The sequence below is a fragment of the Clarias gariepinus genome, chromosome 9, assembly GCF_024256425.1.
Source record: "Clarias gariepinus isolate MV-2021 ecotype Netherlands chromosome 9, CGAR_prim_01v2, whole genome shotgun sequence".
In the NCBI taxonomy this organism is placed as follows: Eukaryota; Metazoa; Chordata; class Actinopteri; order Siluriformes; family Clariidae; genus Clarias; species Clarias gariepinus.
Genome location: NC_071108.1, coordinates 31,003,757 through 31,026,211, shown reverse-complemented (window position 1 = coordinate 31,026,211; position 22,455 = coordinate 31,003,757). Strand labels below are relative to the sequence as shown.

Genomic DNA, 22,455 nt, shown 5'->3' with positions numbered 1-22,455 from the left:
GTTGATTCTGGTTCCTCTCAAGGGTTCTTCCTACTGCCATCTTGGGGAGTTTTTCCTCGCCACTGTTGCTGTCGTCCTCGGCTTGCTTATCAGGGACGATCTGATCATTTTAATTTACATTTCATACAAACTTTAATAATTCTTTTAATTGTGTAAAGCTGCTTTGTGACAATGTCAATTTTTAAAAGCGCTATACCAATAAAATGTCATTAAAACATGTCAGAGTTAAGGGGGGGGTAAATACTTTGCAAGGCACAGTGTGCTGTAGGTGAGTCTTCGTATATGATCGCTTCAGATTTTTGTTCTGGACTTCCAGGAATGGAATCTGAAATGTAATCTGCTGCTAGTTGTAGCCCATCCACCTCAAAGTTCGATGGTTTGTGCATGTTGATGTGCTTTTCTTTTCAAAATAGATGTAAAGAGTAATACCCCTCTATTATATATGACTGCAGGAATGAAACCGGTAATGCCAAATAACCTTACGATGAATGTTACCATAAATAAATAAAGAAAAAAAACAGCATATACAAGCAATTATACAAATCATAATTCAGGTTTTTTTTCTTTTTCTTTCAACAACCGATATATTGTACGACTCGTACGTTAAAACAAATACAAACGGTACAAATGAAAAAGTGGGTGGGATTATAATCAAAGAAGACACAAACTCATTTTTAGTGTGCAAAAAAAAAAAAGAGAGATTAACGCTACATAAGAGATGATCAGATATCAGGACAAATCACAAATCCTGAAAATAAAGTCACATGATTTAACAGAAATTACATGTAGGTTTTGTTTAAAAGACAAAAGAACAAAATGCAACATTTGTCTCCTTTGGAGAAGACGTGAAGGCAATGAAACTAGTTTTTTTCCAGCAGTCGGTCCTCGAATACGATCGTATTTTATTTAAAACCTGGAATTTTTTATGGCTGTAGTACATAAACAGGACACCTTGTTTAAAACCACTACACACAAAGACGAGTAAAGTCAGTTTTTTGTTTGGGTCAGTAGAGGGCGCTACAGTACCAAGTAACAGAATTTGACATTACAGACACTCTAATTGACTTCAGACACCATTTAAAATACTCCATAAACAATGAATAAATACTTTGTGCTAGTATTGAGTTACTAGATATCGCTCCGTTAGAGATGTAGCAGTAGAATTGCTGAGACAGAGGCGTTAGAGAAGACGGCAGGGTTTAGTGTTCAAAGCTACACGTGTTTGACATGCATGCAGTGATTCCTAATGTAAAGCCTTTGTGAATTACTGCCTTTCCTTTACATTTAAAACGTAAAGAAGCAGCGCGCTTCCAGTGATGTTACAGAAATTTCCTCTTCCTGCATATAAGTTATCATATAGCTTAAGATCTGCCTGAGGAAGGCTTCCTGCCGTTTTTACCGTCATCATGAAACACAAATCGTCAAAAAGTCAAACCCCGAACCCAGATCGCAAAGAGAAGTTATAAAAAGACAGATGAAGATCAAATAGGTTTCGTTCTTGACACCTTTCCTACATTTACACTCTCTGTAATCCCTACCACAGCTGCCTGAACTGAACTGAGATCTGCTCCGTCGTCAGTCGTCCGCTACGATAGACAGAGCGCGGAGTTCGTTGAGCTTTGCCTCGTTCTGCTGTTCTCGCTCTTGGTCTGTCAGGCCACCTTGATCGATGTGATCCGTCAGGTCACTGAAGATCTTGTGCATCTCTGTGAAGTACACCACCTGAAACGAGAGGAAGAGAAATTAGACAAAGTCCTCATTCTTATAATAGTTTAAGATTGTCACAGATCTGAAAAGTTTAGGAGCAACACACACACACACACACACACACACACACTCGCATCCCGACACAGTTTCTTGGGGCGTCTGTTTATTAAAGCACTGACGGTTTAAGAGTTTTTCATTATCCACCTCTTCTTGGAATTCCAGGGTCCTGCCTGAGCTGCTGAGATGATTAATAGCGATTAATAACATTACAAGACACCAGGAGGAGTGGGCTGCCGACAAATCTGCTGGGAAATACAGTCGTTCCACTGGAAACACACACACACACACACACTGTGCACATTTACTCAATTGCAGTGTTCTGTATACACATACGTGCACACCGTTCAGAATTCACACAGAAAGCCTCCTACCCTGTCTGGTTCATTCCACCATGTTGATTTTAACACTTGCAATACTTTTAGATGTGCCTTATCAGAACGTCCATCAAAGACATGTCCTCGTGCTAGTTTAATGAAAGTCAAAGGTCTAAAAGTACTATAGTACACTTTTTAAATAAGGATTTAAATACCATAATCAGATCCTAACTATACAAGGTCTTCGGGAAGTCAGGAACAAGGAAAGGAAGACTGTATATGCTTAATTCTGTATTTATCATTTACATGTTTAACCCTTACACTCTATACTGTATTTTGGATCGTCACATTTGCATATATAAACATATTCCGCTGGTTCTGGACTTTTCAGATATTCCCGTATATGATGATATTTCATTTAGATCTAACTGATTTCTAGTACTTCATTACTAGAAAGGTCACATTTATTTGCGTAGCCAAAAAAAACTCTACTCACTTAACCAACAAACACTGAATTATATGTTAAAAGAAAATATCCTGTAAACACTCAAACAAAACCTCAATATCCCTAACCTCATTTCCAGTATTTATTTTAGCCACAAGGCCAGGCGTCCCTTCTTTTCCCGCCTTCCCTTAATAAACATTTTTGATGCTGAAAGAAAGCATCGTTCATCCTGACTCGGAGTCAAGCGGTCTCCGTCAGTGCCTATTATCCAGCGCGGTAATTAAAAGATCAATCCAAGGCAGTGCCATTCTGTGATGTAGAGAGAGACCGGTTCCTGCCCGAGGGATCATGAGAAACGGATACCGCTCTGTCCTGTTTATGTGTTTAACTGGCAGCTTGGCCACATCAAGCACTGCCTGACAATCCGTTTACATACAGCATGTGGGAGCGGCGTGGAGCCGGAGGGGCTCCCGTCACACACACTGAGCGATGGTCGGAGAAGGATGGAGCCACTGGGTGTGGGGAAAAAAAAAAATTAAAATAAAACGGGCGCAGTCCTACACATACATCCGCTTGCGTCCGTCTACGCCTAGGCCGATTGCTTAAAACCAAAATTGCAACGGTGAGGGAGTTTTCAAATGGCTTTTTTTTGTAAACGGACCCGTAACAGGTTAATGTGATGGTCAGCTCTTGGACATTTTAACTGTCGTGGTCAACAGCAGCTATCATTTCCTGGAGACGGATTTCAGTTGCAATCAGGGGTTGCTAAAACAATGCCACATCCTCCCCGAGTTTACTAACGATGTCTGAAACCTCACTGTCCCAGAGGCCATAAAAACACTCATAATTATGGTACTGAGGACGCCCAAAAACCATTTTATTTGTATGGTTATATATGTATAAAGTATTATGAAAGAACTTAAAAGAATGAAACTTGAAAGAAAAAGTCACCTATTTAACCCAACCTCTGTTACCTGGAATGTAGGTGTGATTACTACAGACAAGAAGGGGAGGAAAAAAAAGTTCAAAATCTGAAATTAAAGGCAGCTGTTAAAATTTGGTTTACAGACAATCTGCACCCAAGGTTCATGTACGCATTTGAGAGACCGGCGGCCAGCTTGTCTTATCTGATCCCACAGAAAAAAAGCTGAAAAATGTTGGCTAAGATAGAAAGGGATCAGAACAGTCAGAGCATCACAGCCCGCGGTGTATGGAGCTCAGCAGGAAAAGAACACAAGGTTGTCGATCTGGCCTCCAAATTCTCCAGATCTCAATTTAATCGAGCATCCATGGAATGTACTGGACAAACAAGCCTGGCCCCACCTCGCAACTTACCACAACACGTAAGGGACCTACCGCTAACACACAACAGCGTTGTTGTCTGTTTAGCATCAACGTTAGCACGCTGCACTGCTCTCTTTAGACAGAGATGGCAAGGTCTAAATCAAACTGCACCAAAAAACCAAAATGCCATTGAGGATTCCACGTTAATTGTAAAATTGAACATGCAAGTTGTTTAGCGAGATTTTACGCTACTTAAAACATACCTGCATAAGCAAAAACTCAAGAATGCAGTCCCTTAAGGACGGAAGAGTACTTAAGAGTGCGTGTTGGTGTGTAAGAACCCCCAATGAGATACAGTGGACTACCTAGCGCCTACGGGGACAGAGGAGGCCTCATGACAACTCTCTAATTTTGACAGAGGTCCTAAACACGATGGGAAGTGTGCATGTATATTTGTTCCGGAACAGCGTGTGATGTGGTGGAGCTCAGAAATGAAACGGTTGAGTTTTGCTTCGATCTGAGCAGAGGCGATCTCTGAACTGTGTGTATGATTCAGCAGGATGAGGGGACTCTCAGTTCCAGCAGATCTATGAGTCAGAGTGTTTAAGATATGTCCATTGTGGACTGTGGGCACACACACACACACACACACAGGCTGATCTCTTATAAGAGTCTCCTAGTTGAGAAATCAGGCTTGATAGCTGTTGCACATCTCAGTGAGTCTAAATACAGCATGTGTGATAGCGAGTCTCTGCGGTCCACCTACACACTGCCTCTTTAACGCAGCGATTCTCCTCTCTCAAACCGATGTACTATTCATACCTCTCAGAGCTTAAGCACCACATTGTGTGTGTGTGTGTGTATGTATAAGGCTATTCACTGCCACCAACACCGCTAGTTTACTGGGTAAGGGTCATCTGTAGGGGTCTCTTTCTTACGTAGCATGGCCTCTTTCCATGTTACACAGTTAATACCATGACTTTCCCTGCAGCTCAAGCCTTATTACACTCTTATTAATTCAAAATGAATTCAAATATTTTCTCTCCTGAGGTCTCAAAAAACTGGTCCCGCAAGCAGCCGCTTCTCTACTGGTACTGATGCATGCCATTTCCTTAAAGCCTCTCCCTCTCTCTTTTCCTCCTACTCGTCCCTTGCTCTGACAGGAAGAAGACTCTGCCAATCATTTTGAATGCACACCGAGTGATTCATGTTAAGGCTCCTCGCTAATCAGCTAATAAGATTACACAAACGGGGGACGCAACAGGAATGATGCTAATCCACCCTAATACAGGCCAATTGCCAAAGAAGCGCTTGATCTCTCTCAGCTTGGATGGGGTAATTTCAGGATGGAAAGAAGAACAGGTTTAGCAGCATCACAGGACTCTCAGACGGAGACCTTGGCCAACCCCACCTCAAGTCCAATGTACATTAACTTTAGCCCAGACTTCCCTGTCAAACAATTTTTTGTCATCTCCAACAACCCATCCTTCTATGTGGACATCATCTATTGTTACAGTATGTGCAGCAGATCACTAAAGCAAATTGTACTGTAAACTTACTACTTATTTACACTGGACAGAAAGAGTAAGTAAGTACATTATGATAATGCTACTACAATTAACTATTTGACATGTCAAAGAGCAGCAAAAATAAAAACAAACACCATAATTCCTGGTGGTGCAGCTACATCTCTTTTGCACTATACCTCCAGATCTGTTTACAGAACAGACAATCCTCACTGCCTGCACTTCCCCAGGCCAATCCATCCTCTATTTTATTTTTTCTATTGTTTTTATGTTTCTGTATAAAGAAGCACAACAGACTTGATGGAGGCCCTCATGTTTGTTTTTGGAAGAATGTAGGATTTGAGGATAAGGCATGCTTCACCTGGGACTTTTCTTCCTTGGACTAACACATACCCCTCATTCATTACCTTAACTAATCTCACCACCCCATCTTGACCAACCCTAACCACCCACTAACTGACCACCTGATTAATTCAAACCAAACTAGACTTAACAGACTAACCATGCTATCTTGTCTTACCCCAAAACACCACCTTGACTACCCTTAACCACTCAAATACCCTCACTACACCAACCAATCCTAACATTCCACCAACCTCACCACCCCAACGCAGCCAACCCTAACCACCCACTAACCTCACCCGAACCTGAACAACCCTAACCACACCACCCCAACCATGACCCATCAAAATTTAAACTCACTACCCACTAATCCCTACACCCAACCTTGACCAACTGTAACCACTCCATGCACTCCACTACATGTAACTCTAACCTCACCACTCCACTGACCAACCATAACCACCCACTCATTATATATCAATTAACCATAACCTCACCACCCAACCTCAACCGATCCTAACCACCACTCACCTTCAACAAACCCTAGCCACCTAGTAACCTCACCACCCCACCCTGGGCAATCTTCAACACCTACTGTACTAACCGTGCCACACAAATTTGAGGAACCCTAACGACCTATAAACCCAACCCACCTTGTCAGCCCTTACCACCTGGTCTGACCCCATTACCTTACCTGCCTCCACCACCCGACTCATCCTAACTAGCCCTAACATAATAACAAGCCACCAGCTAATCTGACACCACCACTCCACCTTGACTAACCCTAACCACCCATCAACCTTACCACCTTGTCTGACCCCATTACTTCATTCCATTACTAACCCTTAAAGACTAACCCCACCACAATACATCAACTAATGCCACCTTTGGTTTTGATGAGGAGACGTCACCTCTTCACCTCATCAAAAACCCTACTACTTCCCCCGAACAAACGTTTGTTCCTTATCGGGCCAATTTCTCCATTAAAAAGGTTCATTAAATGGGTGGGGGTAAAGAAGAAAGTACTGTAAGTTAACCTTCAGTGCACATTTAAACGGCTGTTCCCACTATGCCTGTATCTTAGAAGCCCTGTGCTTTCATAAAGCCTAGGAACATTATGTCTACTGACAAACCAAAGGTAAACACATGCACACACTAACAATCACAAGGTTACAATTGTGTAAGCCACATGATGCGTCCGTTCACTCAAAGCTAATCATCACTGCGTGGGGCAGGAGGTTAGTGGTAAAAACGAAACACTATGTTTGTGTGTGCACGCATGTGTATCAGTGAGAGAGAATGAGAGACAGAGACACAAATAATTATGAACTTCCTGAAGTGACAGCCTGAGCTGAAGCAGGATTGTGGGGGTTAATCACATTATAGACAGGAGGAGGGTGGGAAGAGAGAGAGAGAGAGAGAGAGAGAGAGAGAGAGATGTGCGTGTGTGTGCACAAAAAAACTGAAAAAAGGAGCAGTGTGTATTTGACCATTTCTATTAGGTGGTCAAGGTTAATCACATTAGATCTGGGTGGAGAGAGCAGCAGAGGGGACTACGGCCTTGTGCGCGTTTGTGTACACGCGCACACGCACTGATCCATATAAATAACAAGAAAGGGGAAATCACGAGTGCGTTGTCTTCCCTAACAAGCACGTTCAGCCACTCAAACATCACAGCCACGTTTTAATGATCCAGAACACAACGTATGCGTTCATAAGGGAGGGCGACAGAAGTTAATTACTTAATTACCTTACAGACAAGTGCTGTGAAGCAGGGATTTGATTTTGTCAGATGGAAATTAATAATAAAAAGAAATAACCAAGATGATGACAGTGATACAGCTAAGTAATTACCTCCAGTTAAGTATCGTATTTGTCCCAATTAAAGGTGCAGCTAATTATACACTATGCTAAGTGCCAAGCAAATGACATTTTAAAATTGTAATATATAGTTTTATATAAAATTGTTCATTGACAGTTCCTGAAAAAAATAAATATATATACAGATGCAAATGCTATAAAATATGCACACTGTGAATGTCCCAACGACCCCACACAGCCTGAGACCTTTCTCTAATAAACCAATGTGGCAATCTGACTTTAAAGCTTTAAAGTAATGTGGTGACTGTTTTCACAGTGTTTTTTTTTTCCCCCTATAGATTAACCAGTAATGTGTAGGGGAAAAAATCTTTGCTGATGTTGAGTGACATGTAAAACGCACCTGATGTTTTGGAAATCTAAGTTGAGCTAGGAGTTGGCCATTCAGGTGTTTAATTTTCATTTAGGGAAAAAAAAAGATCTTCAAATTAGAGAAAGGATTAAGCATGAAATATATATTTTTTTTCAGTTTGTGACAAAAATTAAACAGCAGCCAACTCAATTTCTTGGCAATCCCAAGGCCGTCCCAAGAATTTGGGATCCGAGATTTCTTTTTTGTGTGTGTGTATTTTTTAAGGTGTATTTGAAGAAAGACAAGCTGTTGATTAAAAAATAAATAAATAAATAAAATATTTAGTGTTACTGTGGAGCTTTAGGTCACTTAATTACGAACCGATGCAGTCCTGCTAAGATGTTGAGAGCCACATTCAGTAAGATCGGTATCAGAAAGACTTTTTTCCTTTCTCACCTACCTTGGTTTTGAGGATGAAACCCATTTTAAAAAGTTACCTACCTCTTTAGGCATTGAAGACACCATGCTTTGCAGAACAAATGGTTGGTACAGAACGTCAGACAGGACCAGTAGCAGTGTTTAACAATGCTGCTATTTCATCACTACAGTAATACACCAATCAGCCAGAACAATGAACGCACCTGATGAACTTTTTTCTTTTCATGCAGGTCCCTCTTGTGTCACCAAATCAATCCTAAACTATCCAGGCATGGTTCAGACTTGGGGAGTTTGGAGGCCAATTTTATACCTTTAACTATTAGTCATGTTCTTTAAACCATGCCTGAGAGACTTTGCATGTGGCAGGATGCAATATCCTGTTTAAAGAGGCCACTGCCATCAGTTGGTCTGTAACAATTTTTGCTAGGTGATACATATTGAAGTCGCAGCCACGTGAGTGCCAGGACAAAGGCGGTTTTGAGTAGAACGTTGACCAGTGAAATGTCTTCGCTGACTTGTCTTCTTCCAACATTGCACTATGGAGCCTTATCTTTCTCTCACACAAAGCCATCCACACTATGTAAAAGAAAACCTTCTTCCATTGCTGCATGGCCCAGTTCCAACATGACAGGAGCTTTCAGAAGCAGACAGGGGTCAGCATGGGCACTCTGACCAGTCTGTGGCTACACAGCAAGCTGCAAATCATAGCCAGAAATAACTTTTTGAACAACTTGTGCTACAGTATCTCTTCTGTGGGATTAGCCCAAAACAGGCTAGCCTTTGCTTTCCATGCTGATAAATGAGCGTCGGATGCTGATGACCGTCATCCATTCACCAGGTGCCAGAAATGTGTAGGAGAACTTTATTTGGTAGGTGCAAACCACAGCATACGAGTAACACCTTAGACGTCCTGTCATGTTGGGAGATGCTCTAACCCAGACGACTTTTAGCATAAACAAGGCCCCCTGTTGGAGACTTGTAGACCCTTACACGCTTGCCCATTTTTCCTGCTTCTAGCACATCAACTTTGAGAATTGACTGTCTACTTGCTGCCGACTGTATCCCAACTCTGTGACAGGTGTCAATAGAAATGTTATTCACTTAACCTGCCAGCGCTTTTAAATATTATGGCTGGTCGGGGTATATATAAAAATGTACAAGGCTGAGTCAGAAATTATTCTCACTCCGCACTGTCTAATTAAGTGTGTATAAAGTGTGTATTAATGAATAGAGGATTTCAAGGAAGGTCGCATTCATGGTTCGCAGCTCAGCCCAAAACGCTTTTTAATTAAGAAATACGAAAGCTTGTTGACAAGTGAGCAAAGTGCATTGAAAAGCAGGTCATGTCAAAAAATTATGTATTTGTCTTTTCTAAAAGTTAAATTAAAATAAATTCTACAGCCCTCGTGTTTTATATATATATTAAAAACATTACTCTCAATAAGAAAAAGGGAAAAAATAAATTTGTATTTCACTCTGAGCAGGGTGCTTGAGCATCATAAGTATGTTAACAGCTGAGAATCTGATTAGATCTTATCCATTCTGATACGCAGCTCACCAACAACTTGATCAAAGTGTGATGACGTGTGCATGTGGAAATCACACTTAATTAGTGTTGGGGATTTTTTATTTTTATTTTAAGCACTTTTAGGCAGTGACTGTCTTAAAATCTTCGTTTCTTAAACTGTCTCTTTGCAGGAAAAGCAGTTATGTTTTGAGTGAAATCTAATTTTCTGAAAGCTGAGTAAGCAATTTATGGTTTTTGCCCAAAATAAAATTTTGTTATGTTTGGTTGTGTGGCAGAATTCACCCAGAGCAACATCCATAAGGTTTCCCAACAACAAAACAGATAAATAAATAATTAAAACACACCACCACCACCACCACACACACATTATATACTGTATATATGTATACACACACACACACAACTCACTTTTGTGACACCCCTCTGATTTCGGGAAACATTTTAGTATTTCTTCTCAAAGGACAATACTATAAAAATGAAACTAAGGGTACACCCTAAGTGATAACAACTGTACATCTTTAACCATGCAAAGTCACATGATCTATTCATCATGTTTATGTGTTTGTCAGTGGAGAAGTTTGTCTCCAGACCTGAACCCTACTGAGCACCTGAAGGTGGCGAAGCACCACGTGTTATATCATTATGGAGGAGTGGAAGAGGATCCCAGCAACAACATGTGCGGCTCTTGTGAATTCCAGGCCCAGGAGGATTGAGGGCGTGCTAGATAACGATAGTGCTAAAAAATATTGACACTTTGGACAAAGTTTTGACATGTTCATTTAGCGTGTACTCATTTTTGTTGCCAGTTATTGAGACCATATGTTGAGTTATTGTTAGAGGACAGTAAATCTGTACTGATTTACACGCGGCACATTGAGTACTCTAAAGTAGATCCCAGTTTTTCATTTCTATAGTATAGTCCTTTGAGAACATATAATAAGTACTGTAGAGTAAAATAACAGTTACCTTTACTGAAAGTAAAAGGGAAAAAAGGTTTAAAAACGGAGGAGATCAGAGTGTGGGGCTCACCTGAGCTCGGATAAGCGCCTCGAAGCTCGGCTGAAAGTAGTCGATGCGGCTGTTGTAAAATTTGGGCATCTCTTCCAGCAGTTGCTTATTCTTGGCTTCGAAATCTTCCTTGACCGGCCTCAACTCTTCCCTCGCCTAAAAGGGACACAACACATACACACACACACCACACAGTTTTTTACCCCTACTAAAGAAAGACGGGTTGGTTTTTGGGGGGAATTCTGGAGTGGTTTGTCACTAGAATAACATTGCTGAACTGGATTCCCGTGACACAGAGTAGGAAGTGGAGGTGGTGAAAATGAGAGGAAACGAGTAATGCAATGATGTAGTAGTGGAAGGAGAGAGGGATAGTGTGAGAAAGAATGTGTCTCATAACACGGAGTTGTTGTTTTTTTTACGGTGCATGAGAGAAAACAGTACTGAAAGCGAGATGCACACACAAACACACACACATAGGCTATTTAATCAGAAGCTTGTTTAGTGCTCCTCTACGGCCCTCTTTTTCTCTCTCTCCGTGTGTGTAGGTGGTCAACTCGTATATTTTCTGCACCTAAGTCTTTTGTGCGTCTATGTGTTGACACACTAATGAGTGTATACATATACACAGACTGACCTCTCCGCACCCGACTTGGTAAGCAAATGTTCATTCGCTACTACGTTTATGTCTCCGGGTTAGTGAGCGTGCGCGCGCGCATACACACACACACACACACACACACACACACACACACACACACACACACACACACACACACACACACTCCAAACCTAATTATCTGGCTCTGTGCGTGTGCCGGAGCCTCTAAAGTGCAGCAGCGGAGTTGAGAAGCTGCTTCTCTTGCGTGGGTGCTCGAATGCATCCGTGTGCTCTATTTCTGTAAAGGCTCCAGTCAGCACTTGTTACGCTGCGCTCGAAAAAAAAAAAAAAACAAAACACCGGCGGCGCAGCACGGCGACCGCGATCGGTCTTTAGAGGCACGATGGGAGCAGAACACACCTCGGATCCTGTCCTATAGGCGGACCGGATCGGAACAACCTCTGTGTAGAAATGAGTGCGAACAGTACAGAATATGAATTTTTTACTCAAAAGTGAAGAAGAGATCATTAGGAATGATGAAAGAATTTATAAGGCAAATAGTGACACAAATACGAAAGTGATGCGCTACGACTACATTAGCACCAATCGTGACTAATAAAGCTGGCTATTGACGAAACATTACAAAAAAAATTGTGTGATTGAGTGTTGCTAATGCTTTTACAGACTAATGACAGTGATTGATTCAGAATAAACATTCTAGTGATTAAAGCGGACATAATTTAGCATTAAAAAAATGGACATTTTTGTCATTTACGAATAACTATGCACATGGGTTGCCAGTAGATGAAGGAGAAAAAAAACAAAAAAAACTATTCTGGTATGTATCCTATGATATTCTTTTCTATTGCAATTCATGTCTCGTGTGAAACGGTTTCCAAAATCAATTTCTTAAAATATATATATTTTTATATACATGTTTGAACTTGATGTGGTAAAATGTTGTAGTTTATCTATAATCCTTTAAGTCGTGTGCACTATTCTTTTCAGCAACCTGTGCGTTAGCGGTGAAATTATTTGCCAAGTTTGTTTAGAATTGCAAAAAATCTAACAAACAAAAAAATACACTAAATCGACATATTTATAAAATCATGATACTTAAAATATCGCAACACATATCGAATCGCCACCTAGGTATCGTGATATCAAAAAAAGAAAAAAAAAAGAAAAAAAAAAAAAAACCTCTTCTCAGATGTGTTGGACTAATGGTACTTAATTATTAACCTAGATAACCCAGTGTAAGTATGTATCCAATGTTGTAAACATTAAAGCACTTTTTGTAAGTCGCTCTGGATAAGAGCGTCTGCCAAATGCCTAAATGTAAATGTAAATATCATATCGGTACTTAGCTTCCAGTGTGTGTGTGTGTGTGTGTGTGTGTGTGTGTGTGTGTACAAAAAAAAGAATTCAAGCTTTTTGTACTTTTCTCCACTTTCATATTTGTTTTAAATGAGCCAAATCAGATTTTCTTCAAATCAGAAATTATATCTAAATTAAATATTAAACGTTTAAAATGATGCCTAATCCTACAGCTTGTGTGGTCCAATATATATATTTATACAGTTTCACCAAACTATTTATTTAAAAAAATAAATAAATAAATAAAATTACAAAACGTCCCTCAGAATGCGTAGTAAATAAGCATTTAACATTAAATTCAAACAATTTTAACCCTAATTAGTGCTTTATTTAATGTGTGTGTAACTAGTTGAATGTTTAGATAGCTGTGCCTCTCAAAGCAATACTATAATAATTCGGGGTTTTTTTTGTTTGTTTTTTAAGTAAACAGTTGTGTGGTTTATCTGTGCAGTTGGTACCTGATGGAGTTTGACCATGATGGGTCCAGTCTTCTCCTTCTCCTCATATTTCTCCACTTTAGCCTGCAGTCTCTTATAGTCCTGTAAGGCCTGCTCTCTCCGCTTCACCGCCATGTTCAGACTGGGGAACACACTGCTGTACCTGATACACACACACACACACAGTATGCTTTTCATTATGTTATGCAGAGTGTCAAGAGGAAAAACATATGAACAAAAAATGTTACACAATATAAAATTACCCCAAAGTATTGTACCAGCAGAATTAACATCTCCCTCAAGTTCTAGCTCATCTATTGATTCCCATCAACTCTTATACAATCGAACACGCATACAGTAAGTTCAGATTTTTTTCCGATGAGCCGTGCAGCGATCGATTGCCCGATCGTCAAAAGTCGAGGTCTTGCACGCTGACGATCGTTCAACACGGTCGTGACCTTGATAACTGTTCAGACGCCGATGACCTGATATCAGCATCAACGCTCAATTAAAACGCAGAGCATGTCGGGTGATTAATTGTTTCTTTTCCTGAAGAAAATGAGTGAAAATACTGCTATCAGGATACTAAAAATAGCGGGAAAAAAGAAGGAGAAAAAAAAAACTTCAGGCTGTAACTTAGCAACAGGAGCGGGTGGTTTGGTTCGAGGCCTGACTGTGCTCCTGCTTAGCACTGCCAAGAACCGTCAGGGAAGCAGCACAAACACGTGAGACTCTTTCAGGCCAAAAACACAAACCGAACATCTAGAGAAAATAGCGTTGCTATTATTTGTGCAGAGGGAACCTACAGGAATAACATGAACGCTGAATGAGGGCTGGTTTGGGGTTGTGCTTCTTTATACAGTTCTTTATACTTGGATGAAATAATTAAGGGCCTAATTGCCAAAATATTGCATTGTGAAAAATATACAATTTTAGCACTGGCTGACCAAAAGCGTGTAATTACTGAGTTAGCTAAAGAATCTGTTTAAAGTTTTAAAAAGTCGTACCCCTTTTTTTTCGTCTCAACTTAATGACTAGCTCTCATAAACAATAGCAAAATGGTGGTGTAAACCTCCTGACCATGAAGATGTAAAGGTAACTTGGCTGCTCAGCACAGTGTGTGTGTGTGTGCGTGCAATACAGAGAAGGAGAAGGAACGTGCAAGGGTTTTTTTTTCCTTTAATGAATGAATGATAGTGGTTTTAACCGCCAACCCAAAGGAGGGATTGTAATGTAAACAGAGCAGATTATTATGACATCAGAAACAGTATCAGTGCTCACCTAGAGGCAGGGAGGGCGGAAGACTGAGAGACTGAGAGACAGAGACAGAGAGAGAGATAGAGATAGACAGACAGAAAGACCAGGCCCCACTACGCTGGGTTGTGTTAAGACAAGCCCCGGATTGTTTCCCACAGGAACTAGAACAGGGAGCGGCACAATATTGTGCAGAACACGTCACCGTCAACCCACACACTCCCTTCAACACTACATCACCTTGGCCCACTTAAACAACTGGTAAGCAATGGTGGGGGTAAATATTGTTGACATTAAAAAGTAAACAAATGGGAGAAGAAACAAAATGTACAAAAGTGTTATGCGTTACTTAAAACACTTTCGTGACTAAAACACTTTTGTCATATGACAAATTATTTAGAGTCAAATAAGGCCCTTGTAGTAGTGTTGCACCAATAATAGCAAAAAATACTTATTATTATTAGTAATAGTATTAAGTTTTTCCAATATTGCCTTCATACACCACAATAGACAGACGGCCTGACTGACAGACAGACAGACACTTTGTTGATCTCCTGGGAAATTCCAGACCTCCAGCAGTAATAGACACAAAAAAAAAAGGAACACAAAGGCAAGTTTACAGACGTGATTGCACACTGCGTATCTTACATACAGTCAGTAGATACAGAATAATGTGAGAATTGAGCAAAAGTTACTAGTGCAATGCTAAAAACAAACAAACAAACAAAAAAAAACGAACAATATTGCATTTCTGTAAATATCGCCCACCTGTAATTAGAAGCACAATTTGCAGACCGACAGTAGTAAACATGCCTTATAGACTTATAGCCGAAAAAACAAAACAAAAAACATGGAATTTATCCTACCAAATGAACGTGACTTGCTGCATCTGCAGACAGCTGAATGCCAGAAAATTACATAAGGACATAAACACAGAGACACGCGAACACAAAATAACATCGAGGCTTCAATAACTAAAGCTTTTGTGCTTTATTCCTTTGCGCAAATACTTTCTATCCACACTATAATGTAAAAAAGGATGGAATGTTGTCTGATCTGCGACCTTTATATCATTTCCACCACACCTAATACAGATAACCACAGTAGTACTGGGCAAAAAATCTGGAGCCACCCCTAATTCCTTCATATTAAATACAATTAAATTGTGTAGATTAGATTTAATTGAAAAAATGAGAACAAATGTTTTTAGTGTGACGGGCTGCAAAGTGCAATTTAAAAATGGTTTATTATATAACAAACTCTGCAGCAGCCTCATTTCCTCTTCTGTTCCCATCTGTTCTAACCCCTTAGCTTTAGGATCCATCAGCAGGATACTAATCACTGGTCTGATCATCATCTGCACCTGTTTCTCACTGGTTCATGCCTTAGGGTGGATTTTTATTATGCATAAATGATTCATAGATCACTGTGTCGCTAAAAAAACAAAAAATTCCTCTAAAACTGCTTAGGTACAGGGACTGGGGACCTTCAGGAAGCCTGGAGAAACATTCCTCAAGACATACTGGAAAGTCTGACACTATGGCAGCAAAATATGAAGAAATCCTGGGTCTCTCAAGACTTTTGCATAGTACAATATGATACCTATATGCTTCTTTGAAAGTTGTTTAAGCACTTATAATGGCCCAATGAGACAGAAATCACGCTGCCCCATGCACGATGTGTGGTTCATCAGACAGGATGGTTTTACGTCCTCCAGATTCCAGATTGGAATCGATTAAAAAAAAACGATGTCAACACCAAAACCTTGTTTAATTACCAAATAATCTGATTTAAAGTCGTTTAAATCGTATGTTCAAACAGTGTGTCTATGATGCAAAGACTCATTTCTACTGTTAATTATACAACACTTTATGCTGACTGAGTAATCTGATCAGCCCACAAGTGCTGGTAAAAGACCGGGACAGGTCTCCTAATAACCATTAATTAAACGTAACTGTGAAAGTAGGTCTGTACAGTCGCAGTACTAAGGAAAGAATAACTGCCTGCTGGATCCCATACTCAAAAATGAATCATGGAAGCACTTTTAACAAGAAAACACATCCGATAACATTTTTATCTAAAAAAAAAAAAAAAAAAAAAAAGTCTTCTAAGTCAACCCAAATCATAACATTTCTTTTAGCTAACTAGGTCCACAAGCCTCTATTCCAGATCACTCTCCAATCCGTGATCAAGGACGCTAATTAAGTTGAAAGACAGTGTGCTGTGTAAGATGATTATACATCTTCCACAAACCCTGAAAGTTAACAGAGCTGGATCTAGTCTAAAGTGGAATAAGTGAAAATACAAAAGCGAACTTGCACAAGATTTACAGAACTGTCCACTACCTCCACGGTTGATTTATTTTTCACCTATTGGCTATAATGTACTGGTTAACAATTAAAAACTACTTTTACTCCTTATAATTACACCAGCTGTCGATCACTAGCTGTCGGTCGCCAGCTTAGCCAGTCACGGTTAGTTAGTTCCGCCAATCACAAAATATCTGATTAAATAAAGAAACAAACTGTAATCTGTTGATAAATGGTGCTTGTGGGACTTTTGCATAAAAGCTGCCTACAACTGCATCACAGCCATGCTATGTCCAGCAATACAGCACTCCCTCTTGTGTGATACTGCTTAAATATATTGCTTAGATAAAAAGACGGAAAGGGGAATTATGACGTGGACAATTAGAATACATTTTGCTGTCACTACTTTGCTGTATTTTATACTTTTAAATACCTTTTTTTCGCAATGGATCCAGACTTCTGGGCTACACAGTATACTTGTTTTCTAATGTAAAGATGAAAACACTGTTGAAATAGTTTAAAATGAGTTCTATTACAGCTACCTATTACAGGGTACTAGATAGTAGCCTCAACTCTCAGACATTTACCGTGAGTTACAAATTTTTTTGTTGTCGTTGTTTAACCAAAACCCATGGCCACAATCCACTGCTGGCTCACGACATGCGTCTTTTTATTTTACAAGAGACCTGATGGAAGAGTTAAGACAGACTGGGGTGGTGACTTCACAGTTTTAACTGCTCTGTATAAGAGCGTACTTAGCCTGGGCATTTTTCTCTATTTTACCCCAAACTGTGGTGTCTTTTGGTCATCGTCCTTAGACATAGTTAGCCGGTGTTTTTCTGGAAAAAGACAACAATCTGGGCTAGACTGGTTCAACCCGACGAGGGCACGGCCTGTCTGACTCAGCGTGCGTGTAAAACACACACACACACAGACACACACAGGCACACGATTGGGCTTAACTTATAATGAAGCGTCCCATTTCTCTTTCGATGTTTCCCTAGACATCTCTAGTTCGTCCAACAAAATGCACACTCGCACAGGCGCGCTCACACAGACCAGTCAACTGTATAATTTTACACTGGCTGAGGGTGTGGTGGTGGTTGGTCAGTGTAGATTGAAATAGCAGCTGAGTAAAGGACAACATCGGGACAATCACGCACACACATTTCTGAGACACTTTCATTGCCTTGTATAAAAACGTCACTTTTTAATAAAAAAAAAAAAGATTGATAAAAAATCCCTGCTTTTGGTCCTTTTTCCATTTTTTTTGTACTGGCTGTGGGTGAAACAAGCCAGTTAGATCTTCCCACTACTGTGACCTCATATAAGAAGATGATCCCCTCCTCAGACTGGTTGCTCAGCTCTTGTGATAAAGGGGCGTGGCTCAACAGTAGGTCATTTACACAGACACTGAGACCTTTGGAAGAGGAAGTGAAACAAAGTTTGGGGGATGCAGGGGCTTTAAATAGTTTGAAATGTTAGAAAATCTAAAAACAAATAATATTAAATCTTTATACAACAGAAATAGAATAAGACCTTCGCCAGAAAGCACCAATTAGGGAATAGTACCCCAGGTTTGAACGACGTGACCACACTTCAGTTAGAACCAGAGAAGAAGCATTTTCAACCATTTGTAAAGATCAGGAATATCAAAAAAAATTCAAGTTTGTCCTTATTGCTTCTATTTCCAAAAACAAATATGACAAGCAGTCCGTTTCGTGTCCTTTTTGTAGATTTCAGGTCAATATTTGCAGTTTTTGGGTATGGTTTTGGCAGATTGATGATTAAAATTGAGAATTGCCAAATACCTCAATATCAACAGTGTGAATGAGGAATAAGTAGCATCATGGCTTCATGATTAAAATAGAATAAAATAATTGGCTTTTAAAACAAAGTTGGGTCCAATTTACTATCGCCTTACTGAACTGCATATTTTTGTTTTGTTTTTGCTGCCTTTTTTTTTTTATTCCGATCCTCGCCCTTGTTTTAATCACCCATGGGAGTTTCCTCACTACACACAGAGGAGGGCGAGTTCTTCCCTGCCTCTTGGGTATAAACTCGAAATGTTTCGCTACTTCTACTACATGTTAGTGTAAAGTTATTGCCTTCAGGAGATTAAAAAAATGTTTGTTTAAAGTTCAGCCTTTCTTTAATGAATATCTCAGACTCTAACTTCGACATCTTATGCTGTTTAGGTTTTTAAAAAAATTCTAGTTTTTTTTTTTTTTTTTTGCACCTCTGCTGTGTGGGGAAAACTATCGAGCAGCAGTAGCTCCCAATTTGCACTTAATTTAAAAAGTCATAACTGGATTCATAACCACATTTATGACCGTTGAAACGTACCAGGTTGATATCATTTAATTTTACTGAATCATTACATCATTCTCGATTCTGATTGGTCCGACAAATGACTGTAAACCAAATTGCAGGTTTATGTTAATGAGCTTGTTCTGACACGTAATGGTTTCTAAAGTAACTGATCATCGCTGTTATATAAAAGGTTAATATAGGGTTCTTTAAGGACTTATTTATTTAGAATTGACCGAAGGAGTCTCCAGTGTTAGTGCTCAGCAACATGACGAGCTGTGAGTGTGTGTGAAAAAGAAAGAGGGAGTTGGTAAGGTTGGTATTTTATCTACATTACTAGATAAAATATGATGTGAATATGCTGTGGTATAAGGGCTATATAGCACTTCAGAGCTATAGTAGTAGTGTGCGAGTATTAGAAAATAACGCTGTTATTTTCCTGCAACAGCATATCATGTTGTGTGTGTTTACTAGACATTAGTCTCACATGAACATAGACAATATGGTATGCTGCTGCAGGATTAAAATAAATGATGGGATGTGGTATATTGTAGCTTAATATACGTAACATTTCGATAATAGCACACTCAGTGGTGCTTTAACAAAAAAAAACATCAAACTAAAAAAAAAAATAATAATAATAATAATAATAATAGATAGGCTGTTTATTGTTTGTGGCCAATCTGAATTTTTTGTTCTTGTTAATATCTGATAAGAAATGGCAGCAGCCGTTGTATACAGGATAATGTATAATTTCAATTGATCAAAAAAAATTTGGTATTGATAAAAATACCAAATTAAAAGCCAGTCATTACTGTATCTTTGCAGAAAATTAGGAAAAACAAAAAAGCATTAATTAAACAAAAAGCTTGCACTTTTGTTTTTTCAGAGGTACAGAAGCACGTGTGTGTGTGTGTTTGGAAGCGTTACTACAAAGCATCTTCACGTTATCCCGTCTCATCATCAGTCACGTAATCAGCGTCTACGGTTAAAACCTGCAATTAAAGATAAAGCAGGTTTAAAATGCAAACAGGAAGATAAAATGTCACGCGTTGACATTTCTTCAGCGGCGCAGGATTACAGAACTTCAATCTAGTCAAGACTCCTTATTTATTACGTTGGGAAAAAGAATAAAGTTTCATTATTTAAAATCAGCCCTGATCCTTCAACTTCTTTAACGTCCGTTTTTAAACAAACGTAGTGTGTAAATGTGTCTGGATGCACCACATGTGAATGTGCGTGTGCGCACATGGACGGGGACACACACACACAGATTATTGTATGAATCCCATCAATGAAAGCTTCTGTTCCATCTAATGCAACAAAGAGCAAACGAGGAAAAGGTCAAAGCCGGCGTCAGTAATGCACATCGTGAAGAGATCCAGCAGCGGTATGGAGTGCCGAGACTGAGAGAGAGAGAGAGAGAGAGAGAGAGACACGCTGGGAAAGTTTGTTAGCCCGCAAATGAATCGCTGCATTTAGAGATTTTGATGGCTGAACAGATGGCGAGATCCATTAGAGATCCGACACCTTTTTTTTCTTGCGGCTCGCATTAAGAATGTCATTTGAATACATGGACGGCGAGCGAAATATAAATAATTATGCGAGTCTGGTCCGTCGTACACTAATGGAATCTGGGCTTTCATTGTTTCTTAGCATATGGTTTGGTTAAGTGCATTTTGGCTCGGGCCAGAAACAAAGCTGATGTTGCGAGCTGTGGATCGTGAGGTGAGACGGCACTGGCTACACAAAACGCGCGGAAACTTTTGCTAAAAGCCACGCACGGCTCGCGCCTTGAAAAGCCAGCGTCTGTTATTGTATTTAAAATATATATATATATTTATATTGTGGAGTAACTTCCTCACAAAGCAAGCTTTCATTCTCCTACCGGGGGAAAAGTGGTCAGTTTTAAATGGTCAAGTCTCTCTATCTCTTTCACTCTGTGTGTGTGTGTGTGTGTGTGTGTGTGTGTGTGTGTGTGTGTGTGTGTGTGTGTGTCTCTGTGCTTTGATGTGTCTTCCTTGGCCTGTCCTGATCTTTAAAGCCTCTCCTGTGGACCTGGTGTTTGTCAATGAGTAAGTTGTGTGTGTATGTATGTGTGTGTGTGTGTGTGTGTGTGTGTGTGTGTGTGTGTGTGTGTGTGTGTGTGTGTAAGTCCGGGCTTAGGGCCATACAAGAGCCTACACACACCCACTGGCCAAAGGAAATGAGAACCATTCCATCTTACCACTGCACACACACACACACAGTTTAGTCACAGATTAAACACATACACACTTCCACCAATATGGAATAAAGTGAGCATTTAATAAAATTTTAATCACACACACACACACACAGAAAATGTGTGTTCGTTTTAGAAGACTTGCATCATGTTTTAGAGCTTTTATAAAATCCGAGTCAACAATGAGCCACTCTTTATAAACGAATAGAGAACATTCCTTCTTTCTCTGTCTAAACCACACAACACACACACAACACACACACACACACGTGTGCGTTAGCGCTCCAGAGCAGAGGCGTTTGTAAGGAGTGTCTCCGCTCCCACTCCTCTTCCTGTCTGCTCATTAAGGTCTGCTTCCTGTTCCGGCCCCTCCCATGAGAGCAGGCACAAACGGAATAGCACTCACGGGGGCGGGAAAGAGAGAGAGAGAGACAGAGAGAGACGAAGAGGGAGAGGAGTGGAGGGGCGGACAGCCAAATAAACTTTCCTCCAGAAGCCCTCTTTCTTTCACTCTCCCTCCTCTCTCATCCGCGTTTGGGACAGCAGCCTTGTTTTTTCTCTCTCACACACGCAAACACAATCACACACACACAGTTGCACTTAATTCCTAATTTAAGTTTCGAAAAAGTGTTCTGTAAGTAAAAATAAAAAGCAAAAGCTATTTGGAGACTAAAGGACAAAAAATCTGAGGGAGAAAAACCTGAATATCTGTTAACAGGTGTGTGTTAGAATCGGACGTCTCGTAGGATCTGCACTCTTACATCACCGTCCGGGCGAACACTGGATTTAAACCTCGGGTCTTACGATGATTCCCTTTAACTCCAAAATTAATATGGCCAAAAGTATGTGGACACCCCGGAGTGTTGTTGGAACCCTGTTCTCTCCTTAACTTGAACTAAGAAGCCCAGACCTGTCTTTGAAGGTTGAACTCAACCCCAATAAACTGACATCACTGCCTGACCTCACTAATGCTCCTGTATATGAACGAACAAACAAAAGAATTTAATTAAAAAATTGGAGTTTAATTATTATAAATAAACAAAGCAAATCTGGAACAGGATGTTCAACAAACACTAAATATGGTGTTAGGGTGTCCACATACTTTTGGTTTAAGTACTATGTAC

General features: G+C 40.0%; 1 protein-coding gene across 1 annotated transcript in view; it reads right to left on the bottom strand.

Moving 5' to 3' along the window:
- Positions 1-566: 566 nt before the first annotated feature.
- Positions 567-22,455, bottom strand: part of bin3 (bridging integrator 3) — a 48,691-nt gene continuing 26,802 nt past the window's right edge. The window contains exons 7-9 of the mRNA XM_053504427.1: positions 13,256-13,397; positions 10,844-10,978; positions 567-1,722 (exon numbers count right to left, since the gene is read on the bottom strand). Coding sequence (XP_053360402.1) covers positions 1,576-1,722; positions 10,844-10,978; positions 13,256-13,397 — 424 coding nt within the window. The 3' untranslated portion in view covers positions 567-1,575. The remainder of the gene's footprint in view (positions 1,723-10,843; positions 10,979-13,255; positions 13,398-22,455) is intronic.